We start from the raw sequence: 22,341 nt of genomic DNA on the forward strand, positions 1-22,341 counted from the left end.
ATAACAAAAGAAAACAATAGACAGACTGGTATGAATAACAACAGGAAATAACAGCAGGAAAATAATCTATATAGTCACTTAAAGTAAATAATTTTGTATATGGTTACAGAGACTAGAAAATGACTGAATTAGAATTAAGGTGGATATTTTTATATTTCCCTGAACTTTATACAAATTTGTTTCAATTGAGGTAAAGAAACCAATTTTTCTCCAAGAGTGGTAGTGTGCTGGAGCCTAAATATATCAACTATTTTCAGACACATTTTGATTCAGTTAAATATATCCCAAGTTAAACATAAAACCATATAAACTTAACACTAATGAAGTTATACCAAAAGAATGCATAAGTGTCAAACATCCCATCTGCAAAATACTTGAGACCAATGCTTAGAGTTAGAGGGCCGCACTCTGGATCACAGTCACAGAAGTCTCACGGGTCGAGCAATCCTTAACCCAAGACTCAGCATGATGCTCAAAGCAGCTCAGACTTCAGTGTTTCAGATCCAGTCAGGGTGCACTCCTGTCTGACCACAGGTCACTATCTGAATGCTATGGACGTTTCTAGCTACTCTGTCCACAGTGACAATGCACCTCCTCAGCCCTTTACTGTGCTGACAGTGGAGACAACCAACCACAGAAACCCAGCACTGCTAAAAAGCAAGGTTCCTTCCTTCCAAGGAGACATCTGAAAACACACACGCCGGTACACAGCACCTCTACTCTAACACGTTGATATAGAAAGTTAGTTTAAATGTGTAACTGTAAGATTATTGAAAAGCTTCTTCCTGGAAAAAAATTAATGATAACCTACAGAAAAACTTACTAATAGAGCTAACAATATAGTAATAAATGATGGCACAGTAATATGATACTAGTTTAAAAATTACACCCACTCTGGAACACTCCATAATACAAACAAATGGTCACTCCCATTTCATAAAGAAGACTCATCTGTCTTCACCCGACTGATAGGATTTGAGTATATTGGCTTAACGTCATCCTGAATAGAGGCAGGCAAGATGAGAGCCCTGCAAGAGCTTGTCATAACCACTGAGCTCAGGACCTCACACACTCTCATTTCCAGCACCTGAAAACAAGTTGGGATTCTTCCAAAGCCCTACACTGTTGTAGATGGGTGAGAGTAAATACTCAGGCATGTTTCCAAGAACTGCAGTGTTCAGTGTCACAGCAGGTGAGGATGTTAGGACGCCAGCCTTCTGTGTTTCACAATCAGTGAGATGATTTCTTTCTGAGGTAGTATAGCAAAAGGCCATTGGGAACAATGTTGGTGAAGAGAAGAAGAAAGGAAGGGAAGGACTGAGTATGTTAGAGAACATGAACATGTATGTGTGCATGCGCAGAGGAACACCCTTTGGGAAGGACATACCCACATGTATATACTTGAAACTGCCTTACACTTTAGGATTGCAGAATATAGTAACTTGGAAGAGATTTTAATTTTAGACATTTACAGTTACATCATTTGTGTTCTGAAAATAGTGTCTGTCATGTCTTGTATCACATATAAAGCAAGGTAGAAACTATCAAATGAACAGAAAAAAATAGACACACTAGAGGTAAATCAGAGGGTTCTGAAAGGTGACTTTTATGCGATAAAAACCACTACTAGTTGGGATACTTTCTGCTTAAGAATATATCCAAGTAACTTTCAAACCAAAGAGGCCTATACATTTGGAAAGCAAATAAAACAATTGTATTCATTTAAATGACTGAAAAAGCATTTACTTCTAAAGACCTTTTCCCCCTTTTCCTAGAGTGAGAAAGTCAATCCAACAGCAAAGACAAACACGCAGGAATAGCTAGAAGACACTGGTTCCTCAAGATGAAAGGCTGTCCTTTGTGCACTGTGCTTTCTTGGAGGTCTTCCACCACAATGCAACAAGGGGATGCCCAATGGCAATGAGGATGCGGGATAGTGATTTTACTTATTTTATGCACTGTAGCCGAAGAGAGCGAGGTGATGAGAACAGGGATGAAACTCAGGTCTCCAGCATAAAACACTACAGAACATTACCACTAGGTCACCAGGGAAAGATGAGAAGGAAACGTATGATTTTAAAGGAATTTAGTATAATACTTATGATGGAAATATTGTTGTGACTTTTTTTCCATTGACAGTAAAACCTTACTTTAATCAATCAGCAATTTAAATAATTATTTCCACAAAGTTTTGATATCCTCTAACTGGATTAAAGCACTACCTACATCATTGCAGAAAGTAAATAAAAAGAAAATTATCAGCTTAAAAAAAAAAAATCAGGCAAGGAAGTGGTGCCCACAACTTTAACTGCAGCCTCTGGAGGCAGAAGCAGGAGGAGGAGGATCTTTGTGAGTTTGGCCAGCCTGACCTACAGAGTGAGTTTCAGGACACACAGGGCTGGACAGAGAAATTCTCTCTCAGAAAAAAAATATGTATATGTGTGCATATACTAGGCCATGAGGACCCTAAAACTTTATGAAATATTAATCCACTGAGAGATTTACATTCTGGATAGGCTGTTGGTCTGGAAAGCCTAGCTGGAGGAAGCGTGTCCCTGGAGAGGAGAGTGCCGCTGAGGACACGCCTTATACTTCTCGCCTGCACTTTCATATTTGCTTCTTCACTGGCATAAGTAAACTGCCTTCTCTGTCACACCTTCCTCCATGATGCTTCTTGTGTGCCGTGAGCTTCACAGAAAGCTGGCTCAGTGGGTGAGAGCATTGGCTACTCTGGCAGAGGTTTGGTTCTTAACACCTACATAGCATTTACAACTGTATATGGCTCCAGGAGATCTCCGACCCTTTTCTGATCACTGCAGGCACGGTGTATATGTGGTACACATACATGCAGGCAGGGAAAATACTCATATATATATGTAATATATAGGGGAAATAGTATATATATAACAGTTCACAAACAAAAAAGGAAATTATGTCTTAATTTGAATGAAAGCAAAACCACTGTTAAATGTTTAGATTAGGTAGCCAATACATAATGCAAATAATAAGTATACAATGTAAAGTAAGTCAATGTAAAGTAAGTAATAATAAGTATACAATGTAAAGTAAATAATAATAAGTATACAATGTAAAGTAAGTCAATGTAAAGTAAGTAATAATAAGTATACAATGTAAAGTAAGTAATAATAAGTATACAATGTAAAGTAAGTAAAAGCAGTGCTCACAGGAGATTCATAGTATTAATACCTAGAACAGATACAAATTCTTTTTTTTAAAAAAAGATTTATTTATTATATACTCTTTAGCGGTCTTCAGACACACCAGAAGAGGGCATCAGACTCATTACAGATGGTTGTGAGCCACCATGTGGTTGCTGGGATTTGAACTCAGGACTGGAAGAGCAGTCAGTGCCCTTAACCTCTGAGCAACCTCTCCAGTCCCAGATACAAATTCTTAATCCAATGGCCTAACCTACCTTAAGAAACTAGGAAAAAAAAAAAAAAAAGGAAAAATAAAGTCTTTTAACAATAAAAAGACCAAATGGCCACAGAAGATACTTGAAGAAACCCTTCAAATGAAGAGAAAAACAAATGCATCCGTAGGTCAGAGCACAATATAAATGGTACTAAAATAATACTTTAGATTAGATTTAGAGAGGAAGAAAACCATGCACTATGAAATCAACAAAATGACAGAGATCGATCCGTAGATTTCAATAACAAGTCTCAACATTAAAGGTCTGAATTCTCAAGACAAAAGACACAGACTAGTAGACTGGATTAAAGAGCACAAGCCACCATCCACCTGCTGCCTCCACAGAATGCACCTTACTTAAAAACAACAGAACTTTAAGGAGAAAGGATGGAAAAAGTATTTCAGGCAAATGAGCCCTGGAAACACTCACGTTTTAATATCTGGCAAATAAGACTGCAATATGAACCAGTGACAAGAGAGAAAGAAGGTTACTTCATACTGATTGAGGGAGCAATTTCTTAAGCGGGCAATATGATTCTAACTATATATGCTCCAAATATAGGTGCCCCCAGTTTCATAAAACACATACTGATGTACAGTCACAGATTAATTACCATAACAGAAGTGGGTGACTTCAATACCTACTATCAATAATTACTCAATAATTGACTGGTACTCTCAACAGAAGCCAAGAAATATATGAATTAAATGATACAGATCAAAGGGACTAGAGACATCTGTAGAACATTCCATCCAAATACTGAAGAAGAACACTCTTTTTAAAAGCAGCCTGTGGAACATTGTCTAAAATAGATGATGTATGGAACACAAGGCAACTCTCAACAATACAGAAAAGCTGTATTCCCTTCTATTCTATCAGATCACCAAAGAATAATACCACAAGTCAATAGCAGAAAGATTCTGGAATATACAAAACTCAGATTAAGGATCCATTCACTCAATAGTGCATTGTTTAAAGAAATCAAAGAAGAAATTTAAGAATAACATATAGCCTTTATTATAATGAATATTTTATTTCTTCTGTTTCTTCACATTTCACTTCTTCAGGACTTGATTTTTGCCAAATATCTTTTCTGCATCTATCCACACAGCTACATGGTTTTTATCCTTAAGTTCATCTGTATAAGTTTTAACACTGATTTATAACCATCCCTGTATCTTTGGAATAAACATAACTTGATCATGGTGAATAATTTTTTGATGTTCTTGAAATTAGTTTTTAAGAACTTTGCAAAGTACTTACAATTTTCTGTAAGTTGAATTTTTTGCAACTATACTGATCAGAGAAACTGACTTATAATTTTCTTTTTGTTGCATCTTTATCTTAGATGTAAAGTCAGAGATGAACAATAGCAGGTTAACTGTACTTTGAGATTTCACGTCACTATACTCAGAATGGCTATCAAGGAAACAAGTAACAAATGCTGGTGACGAGGGAAGAAAGGGGCACTCTCACCCACTACTGGCAGAGTGTCAACTAGGGCAGCCACCACCGAACTCAGCAGGAATGTAGGCTGCTAAGAAAGTTAAAGACAGGACTAGCATGAGACTCAGCTGTACCGAAGGCTCCATTTTCTACCTCAGAGACACTTGCACCCCATGTCCAATGCTGGCCTACTGACAAACAGGAAATGGAATCACCTTAGATGTGTATCGACCGATGAATGGATAATAAAAATGTGGTTCATACACACAAAATAATTTTATTCTGCTGTAAAGAAAAATGAAACTACAAAATTAATAGGAAAATGAGTGGAACTGAAAAGTATTATATTAAGTGAGGTAACACGCAGCCAGCGAGATAAACATTCATATGCTTCTCTCTCATATGTGATCCAGCTTCACGTTCTTACATTTATGTGTTTATTTCGGAATGTCTATAGAGGGCAGAAATCAGGAAGAAGACCCACAACAAAGGGCAGAAAAAGTTTAGGAGAGAAAGTTAATAATAGAAGAAAGTGTGGTAGGAAAGGGAGTTAAGAAGGCGGAAGTGCCTTCCAAGCACCCTGTTCACGCCATTAACACTTCTGAAGGCAGAGGTGCTTTTTTTTTTCTCAAGTCAACATACAAAGTTTATTAAGATTCTTGGTAAGTGGCTCTTCTCAACATCATAACTACCACATGACTCATGAATGCTCGAATACATTTCTTTGTTTCTACTTTTCTTTTTTTCCATCTTTATTAACTTATTTATCTCTTATTTACATTTCAATTGTTATTCCCCTTCCCGGTTTCCGGGCCAACATCCCCTAACCCCTCCCCCTCCCCTTCTATATGGGTGTTCCCCTCCCCATCCTCCCCCCATTACCGCCCTCCCCCCAACAATCACGTTCACTGGGGGTTCAGTCTTGGCAGGACCAAGGGCTTCCCCTTCCACTGGTGCTCTTACTAGGATATTCATTGCTACCTATGAGGTCAGAGTCCAGGGTCAGTCCATGTATAGTCTTTAGGTAGTGGCTTAGTCCCTGGAAGCTCTGGTTGGTTGACATTGTTGTTCATATGGGGTCTCGAGCCCCTTCAAGCTCTTCCAGTCCTTTCTCTGATTCCTTCAACGGGGGTCCCATTCTCAGTTCAGTGGTTTAATGACGACATTTGCCTATTTGCCGTATTCTGGCTGTGTCTCTCAGAAGAGATCTACATCCAGTTCCTGTCAGCCTGCACTTCTTTGCTTCATCCGTCTTATCTAATTGGGTGGCTGTATATGTATGGGCCACATGTGGAGCAGGCTCTGAATGGGTGTTCCTTCAGTCTCTGTTCTAACTTTTGCCTCCCTATTCCCTCCCAAGGGTATTCTTGTTCCCCTTTTAAAGAAGGAGTGAAGCATTCGCATTTTGGTCATCCTTCTTGAGTTTCATGTGTTCTGTGCATCTAGGGTAATTCGAGCATTTGGGCTAATAGCCACTTATCAATGAGTGCATACCATGTGTGTTTTTCTGTGATTGGGTTACCTCACTCAGGATGATATTTTCTAGTTCCAACCATTTGCCTATGAATTTCATAAAGTCATTGTTTTTGATAGCTGAGTAATATTCCATTGTGTAGATGTACCACATTTTCTGTATCCATTCCTCTGTTGAAGGGCATCTGGGTTCTTTCCAGTTTCTGGCTATTATAAATAAGGCTGCTATGAACATAGCGGAGCACGTGTCTTTGTTATATGTTGGGGCATCTTTTAGGTATATGCCCAAGAGAGGTATAGCTGGGTCCTCAGGTAGTTCAATGTCCAATTTTCTGAGGAACCTCCAGACTGATTTTCAGAGTGGTTGTACCAGTTTGCAATCCCACCAACACTGGAGGAGTGCTCCTCTTTCTCCACATCCTCGCCAGCATTTGCTGTTATCTGAGTTTTTTATCTTAGCCATTCTGACTGGTGTGAGGTGAAATCTCAGGGTTGTTTTGATTTGCATTTTCCTTATTACTAAAGATGTTGAACATTTCTTTAGGTGCTTCTCAGCCTTTCGGCATTCCTCAGCTGTGAATTCTTTGTTTAGCTCTGAACCCCATTTTTTAATAGGGTTATTTGTCTCCCTGTGGTCTAACTTCTTGAGTTCTTTGTATATTTTGGATATAAGCCCTCTATCTGTTGTAGCATTGGTAAAGATCTTTTCCCGATCTGTTGGTTACCGTTTTGTCCTAACCACAGTGTCCTTTGCCTTACAGAAGCTTTGTAGTTTTATGAGATCCCATTTGTTGATTCTTGATCTCAGAGCATAAGCCATTGGTGTTCTGTTCAGGAGGTTTCCCCAGTGCCCATGTGAGGGAGATTAGTACCTTCCAGGCACTCCTGTTAGCACCATTAACACTTCTGGAGGCAGAGACGCTTCTCACTGAGGTGAGCAGCAGCCAGTGCAGAGCTTCCATCTAACGTGTGGTGAATGAGTAATGCTGAGTAGCCAGTTCTAAATAACCCACTTATACCAATCACACAAGGCTAACGGGTCAGCAACAAAAAGGATGTGAACGCTAGAGGACAGGGAAGAGTGCTGTGAAATGCTGTCTTTGTACATGATATAGCCACTGCACTCATAAATTCATAACAGATACAGTTGCCTCTATAGGGCCTGTATAAGATCACAGCAGTCACTAATTTTCATCATGGCTCTCCATGAGGGGAGGCCCCAAGCTTCCACTGCTAACTGAAGAGCTATGAACAGTCCATGGCTATGGAGAGGCTGCACAGACTAGACTCGGTGGGTTCTAGAAACAAACAAACAAAAGACATGAGCGTGAAAGGGGAATGTGCTGGGGTGGCTAGGAACAACGGGGAAGAGGACTCGGAGTCAGTATGAGCAAGACACACATATAGAAGTATGAAATTATGCAAGAATAAATATTTTTTAAAATACAAAATAATTGGGGATAGAGAAATTGATGTGGAAATTTATGGTTTCTTTGGAGACTAAGTTGTGTCATGTGATGTTTTCCTGGAAACAATCTTATAAGAAGACGTTTTGCTGAGAACAGACACGTATTTTTCTGGAAGCAGCCTGGAAAGGGGGCATGTGATGTTTTGCTAGAGCAGATGCTTGAGAGACACGTGGTGTTTGGAAAGATAAAAATATAACACAAAAAACAGCGGACTCTGCTGGGTGGTACTGGTATGTTGTAACTTTAACTTTTTTCCAACCTATGTTTAATAATGGTTCTTTAACATTTTAACCTCCCTTATAGCCCACCACCTACCAGAGGTAGTGGGAAGAATATGGGGGTTTGCAGTGGGGAGTGGACCTGGTTTGAAGGTTCTTTGGAGCCCCTCTGTGTTGTGTGGAAATAGGCAGTTCAGTTCACAGGTCACATTCATGAGGAACCTCGGTCTTTCAGACTCTCTCAGCCCTTAAAAGAGTAAGTTTTATGAAGACCAGTGAATGCCAATATACAAGGAAATAGCTGAATGAATTTTAAAACATAATACAAAAGATGAACAAGACACTCAATAAAGAGAGGGGTTTTGAGAAAGGAATAAAAAAAATCTTGAAAGTAAAAAGCTTAACAGATGAGATTAAAACACACAGTTCAGAGCCTCACTCACCCGCAGACTAGATGAAAGAGAAGAGAAAACAAGACTCAGGACGCAAGGGCATGGTTGATTGGTTAGGACCCAGTGATAAGAAAGTGAGAAAGATCAGAACATAGCAGACCTCAGAGACTCCATTAAAAGACCAAGTAGAAGAGGACACGTACATACAGTCATATGAGCATGGGAAAGAAAGAGAGAAATGGGAATTGGGAGAGGCAGGTCAAATACTATCAATACAGTAGGCCACAAACAACAATTCTAAAAATAAACAGTCTACATTCTCCAAGGAAAAGATGCAGGCTGACTATTTTAAAAAAGGTCCGACCGCGTGCTGCCTTCAGGAGGCTTGCCTCATCAGTTAGAGCTCGAAGGGAAATGAGGATATGAGGATAAGAAATCTTCTAGGCAAGTACAACCTTCAAGCCAGAAGCAACAGCTACAGCAATATCTAAAGGACAGACTTAAACCAAACTTAGAACAGACAAAAGGCACCACATATTCATTAAGGTAATGTGACCAAGAAGAAAGAGTGATCACAGACTTATGAACAGTGAGCTTGTGATACCCAACTTAATAAAACTCTGTAAGAGATAAAAAGGGAAACAGACCAAAGCAACAAAAGTGTTAGACTTCACTCTCACCAGTGACCATTCAGACCAAAAAAAGAACAAAACAAACAAACAACAACCTAGAGACATTGGCTACGTTACACTGCGGAGAAGAGTTCACTTGACAGACACCTACGACATATTCCCTCAGCTCCAACGCACACTCTTCATCAGCACATCATACGTTCCTAACAATGCAGACCATAAATCATAAAGCAAATCTTTTTTTAATCTTTATTAACTTGAGTATTTCTTATTTACATTTCGATTGTTATGCCCCTTCCTGGTTTCTGGGCCAACATCCCCCTAGCCTCTCCCCCCACCCCTTATATGGGCTTCCCCTCCCCATCCTCCCTCATTACCGCACTTCCATAAAGCAAATCTTAATAATTTCTAAAAACTAAATTCATTATCTTATCAGATCATAATGGACTAGGCTAAATAGCAATAACAAAAGGACACAGAGACTGTGTGAACACATGAGCGTGAACACACGGAGTGTGAACACACGGAGCGTGAACACACGGAGCATGAACACACGGAGCGTGAACACACTGAGCGTGAACACACTGAGCGTGAACACATTGAGCGTGAACACATGAGCGTGAACACATGGAGCATGAACACACTGAGCGTGAACACACTGAGCGTGAACACATGAGCGTGAACACACTGAGCGTGAACACATGAGCGTGAACACATGAGCGTGAACACACGGAGGCTGAGCACTATGCTTTGAACGAAAGTGAGCTACTGAAGAAAATGGGGAATTTTATAATTCATATAATTAAAGAATGAAACAATGTACAAGACCCTGTCACACACAGCAAATGTATTAAAACAGAGTGCTCTCAACAAATAATCTAGTGATGTGTCTGAAATAGAATAAACTAACCAGTAAAAGGAAAAAAAGAGAACAGAGCTGAACTCAATGAAACAGACATTAAAATAATAGAAAGGATCAGTCAAACATAAGTTTGGTTCATGGAAAAGACAAAGGTAACAAACCCAGCCTAACTAACCAACGGAAAAAGAGAAGGTCCAAATCAGTGAAGTTAGGAGAAGCAGGATCTTTTACAGCAGGTATCACTGAAACCTAGAGGATTATTAAGAAATATTCTACCAAGTTATGCTCCAATAAAATGAAGCGCTAGAACTAAGACAAAACTCTGGACACATGTGACCTTCTAAAATTTAAAGCAAGAAGATGTGACCCACTCAAACAGACAAGAAGTATGCAATGAAACTGAGCAGTAATGAGGTCTCCTAACAGAAGAAATGCAGCTGGACGGAGTCCCTGTGAGGCTTGCAGACCTTTCAAGACAAACCAGTGCCAGTGCTCCTGCAGTGCTCCCACAGGGTGCCAGTGCTCCTGCAGTGCTCCCACAGGGTGCCAGTGCTCCTGCAGTGCTCCCACAGGGTGCCAGTGCTCCTGCAGTGCTCCCACAGGGTGCCAGTGCTCCTGCAATGCTCCCACAGGGTGCCAATGCTCCTGCAGTGCTCCCACAGAACAGAAAGGGAAGGAAGGGTGCAAACATTCTACAGTGATAGAATCTCCTCAACAGGGCAAAGGAAAAGTGGTGGGAACTGGCTCTCTCCTCCATCCTGTGGGTTCCAAAGGTTGAAGCCGTATCGTCAGGCTTGGTGGTAAGTGCCTTTATCCTCCCGGTTCTCTTGCTAGCCGGTGTTCTAGTCCTCTATCCTAGCAATGGTTGACAGGCCGTTCTCTAACAGCCCACTGAACTTTGTGACAATACTGAATGTACTTTGTTTTTTATGAAACAGTTAAAACCAGTTGAAACATTTACAACTAGAGAAATGGTGCCAGTCTGTAATCACAGAATGTGGGAGACAGAAGCAAAATGATAACAGATTTTGGGCTAACCTGGGGTATTCTGCTGAACCAACTTTTTTTTTTTTTTTTTTTTGGTTCTTTTTTTCGGAGCAGGGGACCGAACCCAGGGCCTTGCGCTTCCTAGGTAAGCACTCTACCACTGAGCTAAATCCCCAGCCCCCTGAACCAACTTTTACAATAACAACAAACACACAAATCAACATCAAACACCTAAAGGATGAGGCCATAGCTCAAGAGCTGTGTTTGCCGGGCTCTGATTTGATCTCCATCCAGCTCCTTAAACCAATTTTTAAAAGTTTAATTACCTGCTTTTTCTGAGTTCTGTTCCTGTTTTCCAGCCAGTCATCCATTTGCTCCTCAATCTCTTCAATAGAAGTTCCATGATCATAAGACTGAATATATGTATTTTCTAAAGGCGTATACACAGGAAATTCTGGTTTGGGCTTTTTAACTTTAGCTTTCTTCTGTTCTAAAAAGAGTATTTAAAAACCAGTTACTAAGATTTGTTCAGAATAAAAAGAAAATAAAACATTCTCACACTGTATTCATAGATCACATCTTTGAAGAACACATCAACAATGTTATTTTATCGAGACAAGTCCTCTGCTGTAAATTGTTGTACACATTGTCACATGCTGATCACCATAGTATTTAAAACAGACTCAGATGCTGCCAATGTGATTATGACACACTGACTATTAGTTTGCATGTACCTTAGTTTTCAAAGTACCTTTTATTAAAACGTTTCATTTGACAAAATGGAGAGAGCTTTAACTTAATGTTTTAACTTTTTTAAGGACTTATTTTTATCTATGTTATATGTATGTTTCTATGTGAACGTGAGCCATGTATATGCAGGTGTGCACAGAAACCAGAAGAGGGCGCAAGATACCCCGCAGCTGGTGTTACAGGTACCTGGCCAGCCAGCAGGTGGCTTGTCCAACCTGGGTACTGGGAATTAAAGGTTGGGTCCTCTGAAAGAGCAGGAAACAGTCTTAAGCACTGAGTCATCTTTACAACCCTTAGTTTTTGAATCATACTCTTACTGTATATTAGCTATTTGGTTTTGAACAAGTAGCTTAACTGTCGATTTTACATTTGCAAAAACCAAGCATCTCTCAATAAATTGTATACTTTTATATTTTCAATATTTTAAGAAGAAAATCTAATCTGGGAGGCATTGGTCAAACATTTCATAAAAATATTTCCAATGGTGTTCACAGTGGCACACACATTTAATCACATTATTCAGAAAGCAGAGGCAGGCAGATCTCTACTAGTCCAAGGGCAGTGAGCTCTACACAGTGACCCACACAGACATTCAATTAGAGCTACACAGAGACCTGTTTCAGAACAAAGAAAGCAGAAAGAAAGAAAGAAAGAAAGAAAGAAAGAAAGAAAGAAAGAAAGAAAGAAAGAAAGAAAGAGGGGTTGGGGATTTGGCTCAGTGGTAAAGCGCTTGCCTAGGAAGCGCAAGTTCCTGGGTTCGGTCCCCAGCCCCGGAAAAAAAAAAAAAGAAAAAAAAAAAGAAAGAAAGAAAGAGAGAGAGAGAGAGAGAGAGAGAGAGAGAGAGAGAGGGAGGAGGGGGGAGGGGGGAGGGAGGAGGGGGGAGGGGGAGGGAGGGAAGGAAGGGAGGGAGGAGAGCAGGCAGGCAGGCATCTCCACTGTGGTGGCTGCAGAGATGAACAGGTAGCATAACAGAACCTCAGCCTGTACTGGAGCACCACTTGGTACCCATGTGATGATGGAGCGGCCTCGCCCATCTTCAGAGAACGCCCACTGTGGTCTAGGCAGCACTCATTTGCTCTCCTTATTGGATTTCCTCTCACAGTGACAGATCTGAGAAGCTGTTCCTTTTTCATGGGCAAACTCCCCTAGTGTCCTGACTACATTTTTACCATCTGATATATTTGTGGGTACATGAGGGTATTATAATATCAGTGTGATAAAATCAAACATCTAGAAGAAGACAGATAATCCAAAAATCTTTCCATTCAGAGGGAAAATGATTTAACAATGGATGCAATACTCATTTGAAAGAACTAGACACAATGTTCTAAATATTTACAAAAATAAATTCCATCTGAAAAAAGAATAGGTTTTTGAAAATGAATGTCAAAAATCTTACATAAATTAACTTAAAAATCACATGTGCTATATACAGGAAGAGGAAATCCTAACATATCACAACCCCAAATTCCAAAATTAATTAATTAATTTAAAAAGATAGGATAAACACTAAGAAACAACAATATTGGAAACAGTGTCTGGAACTCAGAGAAAAGACAGAAAACTGATAAAGAGATTATAGAAAGATTGGCTGTCTAATAAGAGAATAGGCAAAGCAACAGAGAAGTAAGTGAAGGTCAGGGGTCAGCACTCCAAACGAATAAACCCACAGGGAAAGAAGCCTGTGCAATCAGGCTAAAGATACAAAAATTCAAGTAATACCAAGACCTTATCATGTGGGTAAGAATCTTAAAAGCTCTAATAACGTATATTCCTGGCAGAGGAACGGCTTTTTAAACCAGGGGGAGGAATTGAAATATTAATTATTATATTAAAAGCTTATGGGAGAGTAGTCTAAGAAGATCTATTAAACTTAAGTATATAAACCTTTTGTGGACATCGCAGAATTTGAATATTATTGTGGGCATGCATATAGATGTGTATGTGCTTATGTGTAAGGCTACTGCAGGGATAGCATTCAGCAGGAAATGCCTCATGAGAGAGTAACTATAATTATTGATGACTCATTAACATAGGAAATCTATGTCATCGCTGAAGCACTGCTACAATAGCAAAGCATATGCTTCCATATTTTCAAGAGAAATCATGCTTCTATAAATCCTTACTTTTATGCACGCCTACACAATATTTAATTATCATAATTAAACTGGATATTATATAACACAGATCTACTCAGTGCTATATAATCCATATTATATATCATGAAAATACTGTATGAAGTCATGTAGGGGATGACATGGAGGAGAGAGGCAGTGCAGTGAAAACCAATAAAGAAAAAGAGAAGCAAAGAACGAGTAAGCTGGGGGTTGGGGATTTAGCTCAGTGGTAGAGCACTTGCCTACCAAGCACAAGGCCCTGGGTTCAGTCCTCAGCTCCGAAAAAAAAAAAAAAAAAAAAAAAGAACGAGTAAGATAAATATGAATGTGTGCTTACATAGCCTATGGCGGAACCATAGACATAAGCATAAGGGGTAAAAGACTGCACAACACAGATCTACTTGTAAATTTAGGTTTCTGAAACCAGTAAAAAAAAAAGCTTCGTAAATATAAATTCCATGCTTTTAAAATAATTTACAAGTTTGCACCATCCAACATTTTGCGCTTGGCAAAACCTTAATTTAAAAGTATTTCCAAAACTAAATGTCTAGAAAATATGCATAAAAGACCCAAAGATTCATATTGGCCAAGTACTCTAGTATTCTTCCATTAACCATAATTCAATAAAACTTGCATAATTAGTATAGTTATATATATGCACAAGAAGTTTGGATGTAATAATATCCATTATACTTCATTCAATAAAAACAAATCCAAGATTTCTCTTTTTAGCAGCATGGTGAGGTTTCTCAAGAAAAATTCAAAGTTAAATAAAAATATACAGTATTGTAATGCTGCTTGTAAAAATCTTACTGAATTTTTTTCATTAAATTTTGATTGCAGGGCTAGAGAGATGTCTCAGCAGTTAAGAGCAAGTCTTCTAAAGGTCTTGAGTTTGTTTCCCAGAACCCATGTGCAATTCCAACTTTAGGGGCAATCTGACACTTCTGGTCTCTGCGGGTACCTGCACTCACAAGTACAGACCTACACACAGACAAATACACACACACACACACACACTACTAAAACTAATAAAATATTTTAAAAGACTTGAAGGCTACTGAAAGAGAAATGTTGACACCAACATAGCCACAAAACTTTTGACCTACAATCTGTTCTGTCTACCAAATATGCTAGGGCAATAATGGTGGCACCGAACTTGTGGGAGCAGCCAAACCGTATCTGATTTGACTAAAGGCTCACTCCATGAGAAGGAACCCATACCTGACACCACTTAGGTAACCAAGAACCAGACTGGAAAGCCTAGAGACCTACGGTAAAACCAAACACAACTGGTCACAAAAGAAGGAGGGAAAAAGAAGCCAAATTACTAAAATGACTCCTAATGATATTCTGCTTTGGTCATATATCTGCCTGATTCCAGCAGCAGATAGGATGGGTACAGAGACCCACAGAGACATTAGGTGGAGACAGTCTAAATGGGAGGTCTCCGTCAAACCCCTCCCCCAGAGTTCAGGGAATCCCACAGAAGAGAAGGTGGAAACACTGTAAGAGCCAGAGAGGACCAGAGGACACTGGGAGAACGAGGCCTTTCCAAGGGCCTAAGCACGGCACATATGAGCTCACGGAGACTAAACAGCAGGCCAGGGCCTACACGGTCCGCACCAGGCCCTCTCTGCCTGGACTACAGCTCTTGGCTTCTATTCTGTGGGACTCCTGACTGTGCCTGCTGAAGGGGCTCTTCCTCCTGTTGGGCTGCCACATCCAACTCCAACATGCACTTTTTTGCTTCATCCTATTTTTTATTTTGTTGTTCTTTTCTCTTTTTTATTGGATTTTTAAAATTTACATTTCTAATGTGATTCCCTTTCCCGGTTTCCCATTCATAAACTCCCTATTCCACCCCCCCCTTCTTCTATGAGCGTGTTCTCCCACCCTCCCCACCCTGACATTCCCCTACACTGGGACGCAGAGCCTTGGCAGGACCAAGGGCTTAGATCCAGAGGGAGGGGAGGTGGGGAAGAACTGGGAAGAGTAGAAGGAGGGGAAACTATAATCAGGATATATTATATGTGGAAAAAAAAATCTATTTTCAATTTAAAAAACATTTATTCTTTAATATATAATAATTAAGCTTCAAAAAAAGAAAGTCAAGTTAAACTCAACAATAAACCAAGCAAACAAACAAAAAGCTCAAAGGACAAAGCACACAATAAACCAAAACAGCTACATTTATATTTATGATTCATTAACTACGTAGTGATGACGAGATGGTTGCTTTTCAAAAGCAAAATTTATTCAGTAAGATTATCAAAGGAATGATTAATGCATTAACACCCTAAGAGACCCCTTCAATTTAGTGTACCATCTAAACAAAATAAAACAGAGTTTGGAGCTCCAGAGAAACAAAAAGAAAGAAAATGTAGTACTCTGTGACTGAGGATGTGGGTAAGTTAGATATAGCAGTTGCCTAAAATATACAAGGCCTTAGATTCAACACAAAACTAACAACGTTTCCAACAAGTGTTTATTTAGTACAGAGTGGGATTTTAAAATCAGAAATCAGTTCCGTGATTCATTATTTTCCGATTCAAAGGATGAAGGTGCTTTTATTGGAGAATCTATTTATCAGTAATGATTTAAGCTCTCTAGCCAAGAATCATACCTTAACACACTAGTAGATCACAGCACACTAAACATGTTTTTCTAGCAGACCCAGAGTTTTTCTGATGATCAGACAACCACCATTCTGTTTCATGAAAACAAGACACACCAAACCAAACCAAACCAAACCAAACCAAACCAAACCAAACCAAACCAAACCAAACCCAACTATAGTCACATTCGCTTCCCCCATATCAAAAAGGCTGATGGGATGACACTGTCAGATAGTAACAGACACCATCCTTGAGGGGTGTGGGTGGGGTAGAGTCTCGGTCATCCGTGTGGTTCCGGCAGACTGCACTGACAATCTGTGCTCCCGCCCAGCTGGCACTAATGAGGTGTCTACCTTCCCTAAAAGGCCAGCTCAGGAGGACACCAAGCAGAGAAGCAGTAGTGTGGGTAGTAGTGGGTAGTGTCATCCTCATACAGTACTAGTGGGTACCAGTGGGGGACCTGCCAGCATTCTTGCTCCTCCAAGATAAGCAGAAACACCAGCTCCCACTTGCACACTCACACACACCCTCTTTCCTCAGCTACGAAATACCTTAACTTTATATTAAAAGGCGAATGAACTAGAAGAGCTCAAATAATTCGGGGGGGTGCCAAGAATCACTTGACCGAGTGGCCACACAATGAAGACATAATCATGGCAAAGGTAAAAGTACAAAAAAAAAAAAAAAAAAAAAAAGACAAGAGAAACAGCATATACTAGTTAGAAGAAAGAGTGCTGCATAAATGGCGCTGGAAGCCAGGCACGGTGGTCCCTTCCCTAACACTGACAGGTAGGAAGGCAAACCTTTTGGACTGGAGGGCAGTTTGGTCCACACAGTGAGTTCGGGTCAGTGAGTGCGATGTAGTCAGACTTTGCCTCTGACAAAGAACAAAGCCAAAGAGCCCGAGCTAATGGGGCCCCCAGGACTATGCAGTGCACTACACGGACAGACGGACGGACGGACGGATGGACGGACGGACGGCACTCTCTGCTACATGGACCGAGGGCGCTCTCTGCCTAGAGAGAGGCAAGAGAAGGAGTGAGCAGGCTGTGTGTCAGTGTGACTAATACGCTACTTCAGGTAGACAAGTATGAAGGCGGTGGGTCCTTAGGAACACAGTCTCTCTGGGGCAGAGCGAGTGCTCGGTGTTTAAAAAGACCTGTTGCTCTGACAGAGAAGCAGGTTTGATTTCCAGCACCCATGTAGCAAAGCACAACAGTATGTAACCTCAATCCTAAAAGATCTGATGCCATCTTCTGACTCCCATAGGCACTGCATGTACGTGGTCCACATACACACATGTAGGCAGGCAAAAACACCCATTCATATAAAATAAAAATAAATCCTAAGAAAATAAGCATCTCCGTGGGGAGCTAGAGATGGTTCAGTAGTGGAAAGCATCAGCTATTCTTCCAGAGGATCCAGGTTCTATTCCAGAATCCCCAACGCTGCTCATAGCCATTACAACTATAAATATATACTGTCTAGTCATATGTATATTCATGCCTACCGATAACAATTAAAGAAGTGAGGTCATGAATTTGAGAGGGAGGGACAGAGACAGGCGTTGGAGGGAAACAAAGAGGGGTAGAAACAATGTTAATACTCCTGTGAATTTCTCAAAAAATAAAATTAAAAAAATTACCCTTTCAGACCTCCTGCTCTGCAATTCAATTTTAGTAAGAGTATCACAGCTCACCTCAGAATTAACTGTGGTTCAGCCCGCCAACTCTGCATGCAATGTAAGCAGTGAGGCAGATAGACAGGCTGGAGGGAGGTAAGTGGTTAGGCCTTGAAAGACTGGCAGCATCTAATAGCCACTGCCAACACACACCTGTCGCACTTACTCAGTCACACAGCTCAGAGCATTCTTATGAACACAGAATTCAAATGCTGATCTTTACAACTGAGAAAGATTGGGAAAATAAAACACACATCGGGGAATCTGGACCATTTTATAAGAATTCTAAACTATACAATGCAGAAAACTATAATGAAGTGAACAAGTTGAAAATTCCTTGCATGTAACCATCAGAGTTTACATTTAAAAATACACGGCAGTTTCTGACTCTGCTCATAGTGAAGGAAACCGCTCTTTCCTGCTCCCACTAAGGTCAGTACCACCCTACAACACCCTGACAGGAAGACATAAGATGGTCTATTGTGCTAGCCTCGTGACGTTTGCCAGTCATGTGTTTTACAAGGCTGCTTATTACATGTCTTTACTAAAACAGAGAACTTCCAGATGCCTATTTAAAATTTGTATTTCTTTACATTATTTTTTAAAGTAATAAATTAAGAAAAAGTAGTTTTTGAATCTGAAAATTTTAAATGTTTTGAAAAATGGTTACAAATATCCAATGTAAATTTAACATTGTGATAAACATCTCAATTTTTCATTCGGGCAGTATATTCTTAATCTGCTATTATTAGAATTCTAGTACATACTCTAAAATTTTACCAATAAGTTGATTCTTATAAAAATTAGATTAAAATGACAAGCTACGAAAGCAATGAAATGTAGTGAACTCCTATTCCCTTAATAGGTAAATTTGGGGTGACTTCTGTATTTTCTTATAGGTTCATTTTCCTTCTGACTCAGTTAGAAGGCTTAAAAATGTTAATGTACAAACTTTAAAGTAACACGCTTATGAAAATTACACCTAGGGTTCTTTTGCCTACCCACACACGCCTTCAGCAAACCTTCACACGTTTACTATGTGCCAGGACACTGTCTACTGCTGCAGGCACAGCGTGAGAAACAAGCACTTCCTACTCTAAAGTGCCCAGATTCTCGGAGAACTGTGACATATCAAAAGCTGTCCCTGAAAATAAGTATATCTTGAAGACACAACAGTGCACAAAATAAAGTCCTAACATTCATAGAGTTTATACGTACTGGGAGAAACTAGATATCAACAAAATTAATACACGTCTGCTAAGCAGTGGTAAGTGCTGTGAATAAAACAAGCGGTACATGCACACAGTGTACATTTGGGAAAGAGAGAGACATAAAACAAAATCAATGAAAGCAATGAAGTTTAGGAAGGGTTATCTTTAACAGGATGTTCAACTTTTCCTAAAAGTCCCAAGAACTGTCTCTGTGTTCCGTGGAACACTGCTGTATTTTCTTTTCTGTTCTGTAGGACTTTAAGACTTGTTTTTATCTTGTCTATCGTCATTCTTCTTGCAGTGAATGGCTGTGCACCACCACGTGCGCGGTGCCCATGGCGGCCAGGACAGGGTCTCAGACCCTTGGAGTAGGAGGTGTGAGCTCGGAATAGACGGCTGTGAGCTGCCATGTGGTTGCTGGGAACTGAACCCAGGTCCTCTCCTGATCAGCTGTGTTCCTAACCCCCGAGCCATCTCTCCAACGCGGTTTTGTTTATTTGAGGTAAGATCTTGCTTGGTAGCTCTGGCTGGCCTGGTATTCAACATGTTACCCACGGCCTGCAAGGAACATGCCTTCTGTCTCAGATTTCAAGGTGCTGGGGTTAAAGGAGTCCCCATTCCATACTTCACTGTCCTGATGGTCTACTCGGGGTTATTTGTATTTCATAACAATATTACAAAAGAAACAAAGGCTTTCAAAATAAAAACTAGGCTCCCCCCCCCCCCCAGGTTATCCATTGCTATAGTACTATATTAACATATAATAGTTGTTATTCTTGGCACTAAATATTAATTATAACTTTAGTACTGAAAGATAATGGTCTAGAGGATTTTGATTGGTCCCACACTTGGAGAGGTGTATGACTCAGGTTGGTCCATCTTTCTTTTGACACTTGACTTTGTGTGTCTCACTAACAGTGTTCTCCGTGTGTAATAAAGTAAGGACAAGTGACTCCATTGGAAAATGGCAAAGGAAACACAGACAAGTCAGCTTGTGTTAAAGGACAAGCAGAACTGAGTTCTCTGTGGCACTGTTGTCAGGTAAAGCAATGTTCAGAACTCACTGTGAAGCGTCTCGAGCTCCACTCTCGCCAGCGCATCTTCTTTTTCCTTCAATTTGGTCTCCTTGTATTTCGCATAAAACTGCCCAGCATCCTTAAAAAGAAGTCACAAGTAAATTAACATATAATAAGTTTGCTTTGACAGTATGCTACCCTGTAATTTCCTTTTAGAACAATACACTCATTTTGCACTTAGCTTTCCTCTGTTTCCCAATGACAAGATGAACAAAAGAAGCTGAATAAAACTTCTTTGTGCCGTTTCTCTCGGGAGAACTAAGTCCAGAATGTGCACGGATATAAGTCTAAGTAAACGTTTCACATGGAAAGGAGGTTTCCCTCCCAACTCACTTTCACTGTGTGATGTCTCACCACACCAATCACACTATTGTGCAGGCAGCAGCAAAGCTCACTGACGGAACCACACAGCTAGTGTAGGTAGGACTTGTGAGACTGTGACTAACACACACGGCTTTGGGTTATTACCTCAGTTCCTGATCTTAGCACCACTAAGAATGAAGCAATTTAGCTCTGCATGAAAACTGCCACTCTTCCCCCTTCCTGCCACCAGCACGGGAGCCTACAGCACAGCTGTCAGAGGACACTGAAGACACAAGCTACATAGACACTCATGTGCAAACACATGCAGTGGCTAACGTCTCAACTGGTGGCACACAGGAGAGTCTTCAGCAAGGGACAAGAGGAGGCAGCACACCCTGGCGATCCGGCAGTGACTCTTCATGTAAGTGTCCAGACATTCCAGAAACACTAGGCCACGCTGTGTTTCCACACCTCTCTTCCCCCTTTGCCCTCAGGTGGACTATTCTGCTCCCTGCCATTATTTTGACAAACTCCTTATCATACTGGAAAGTCTGTTCAAATTGCTTTCGTCTTCTTCAGAAGAGCAAGTCTCTGACTAAACACTCATGTTTGTACCGTGCTACAGTATCAGCTAGAAGAGGGGGCACTGGAGACAGAACAAAGACCTGACAGAGAACAAGCACTCTGTACTGTTACTGAACTGAACCCTACTGGAACACATGGGAAATCCTACAAAGTAGGAAAGGGAAAGCCAAGATCTGACTGATGAAGTGTAAGGAAAGAAGTAGGTATGAGGGATACATTTAATGCAATACTTCTGTATCCTGGGATTCCTAGAGAAGGTAAACCACAGGTCCAGTTGCGATTCTATCTATAGAAAACGGAAGGCACACGGCTACCTAGGTCAGAGGTAACACGTGAATGCTCCCACCTCACCTCATTCATGATTGTAAGCAAACGATGGTGCCTCATGGGGTCTGTCTTGCAGATTGTAGTAGAACTCTTCTACCAGATAACAAATTAGGGGAATTACATAAAGAGTCTTCCTAAAACATTTGATAAATACATAGTGAGAATTTTTTTTAACTCTTTCAGTTGACTTTCATGTTTCTAATTTCTAGTACAAGCACTCCTTTCAGCCATAGCTACACAGCTGCAGAATCAGAAGAGCACAGAGAGTAATCCACCGACTTCCTCCTCCTCCCACACCAATAAACACAGGAATCACACCTACATTCCCTCAGGGCTTTGGGCTAAGGTTGTATGGACCCTTAACAGTGCCATCCCCCTCCCTCCAAAATTCTCAACCCTAGAGGAGAACTACTTTATAGTAAGTCATATCAGCCATTTATACCTTGGTGTGAATGAATGAATGAGCTTATTAGCTTCTTTCCACAGAGTAGGTTTTAATAGTAGGGAAGAAGAAAAGGCCAGGAAGGCATTGGTTCCTTGAGGGGAGTAGGAAATGTGGCACCATGCAAAAAAAAGAAGGGCACAGATTAGTTATTTATGAGATGAAAGAATAGACTGAAATATCATCAGAGTATATAGTACAATGAGATATAGTGTTTAAGAGGAGAGATTTGATTTTTGAGACAAGATCTCACTAGATAGCCCAGCAAGCTTTGAACTCATGATTCTTCTTCTGTAGCCTCCAAGTGCTGGGATTG

At 40.4% G+C, this 22,341-nt stretch overlaps 1 protein-coding gene across 3 annotated transcripts in view; it reads right to left on the minus strand.

Annotated features, from left to right (window-relative positions):
• Dnajc1 (DnaJ heat shock protein family (Hsp40) member C1) overlaps positions 1 to 22,341 on the minus strand; it is a 156,711-nt gene that overhangs the window by 38,752 nt on the left and 95,618 nt on the right. For 2 of the 3 annotated variants that reach the window (XR_015640600.1, NM_001400837.1), the window contains 2 exon segments: positions 20,357 to 20,447; positions 11,242 to 11,405 (listed from right to left, as the gene is read on the minus strand). Coding sequence is in view for 2 of the 3 variants with exons in the window: in NM_001400837.1 (NP_001387766.1) it covers positions 11,242 to 11,405; positions 20,357 to 20,447 (255 nt within the window). In the remaining variant the exon portion in view is untranslated. 3 annotated transcript variants of the gene reach the window in all.

The sequence above is a fragment of the Rattus norvegicus genome, chromosome 17, assembly GCF_021556685.1.
Source record: "Rattus norvegicus strain SHRSP/BbbUtx chromosome 17, alternate assembly SHRSP_T2T, whole genome shotgun sequence".
Lineage (NCBI taxonomy): Eukaryota > Metazoa > Chordata > Mammalia > Rodentia > Muridae > Rattus > Rattus norvegicus.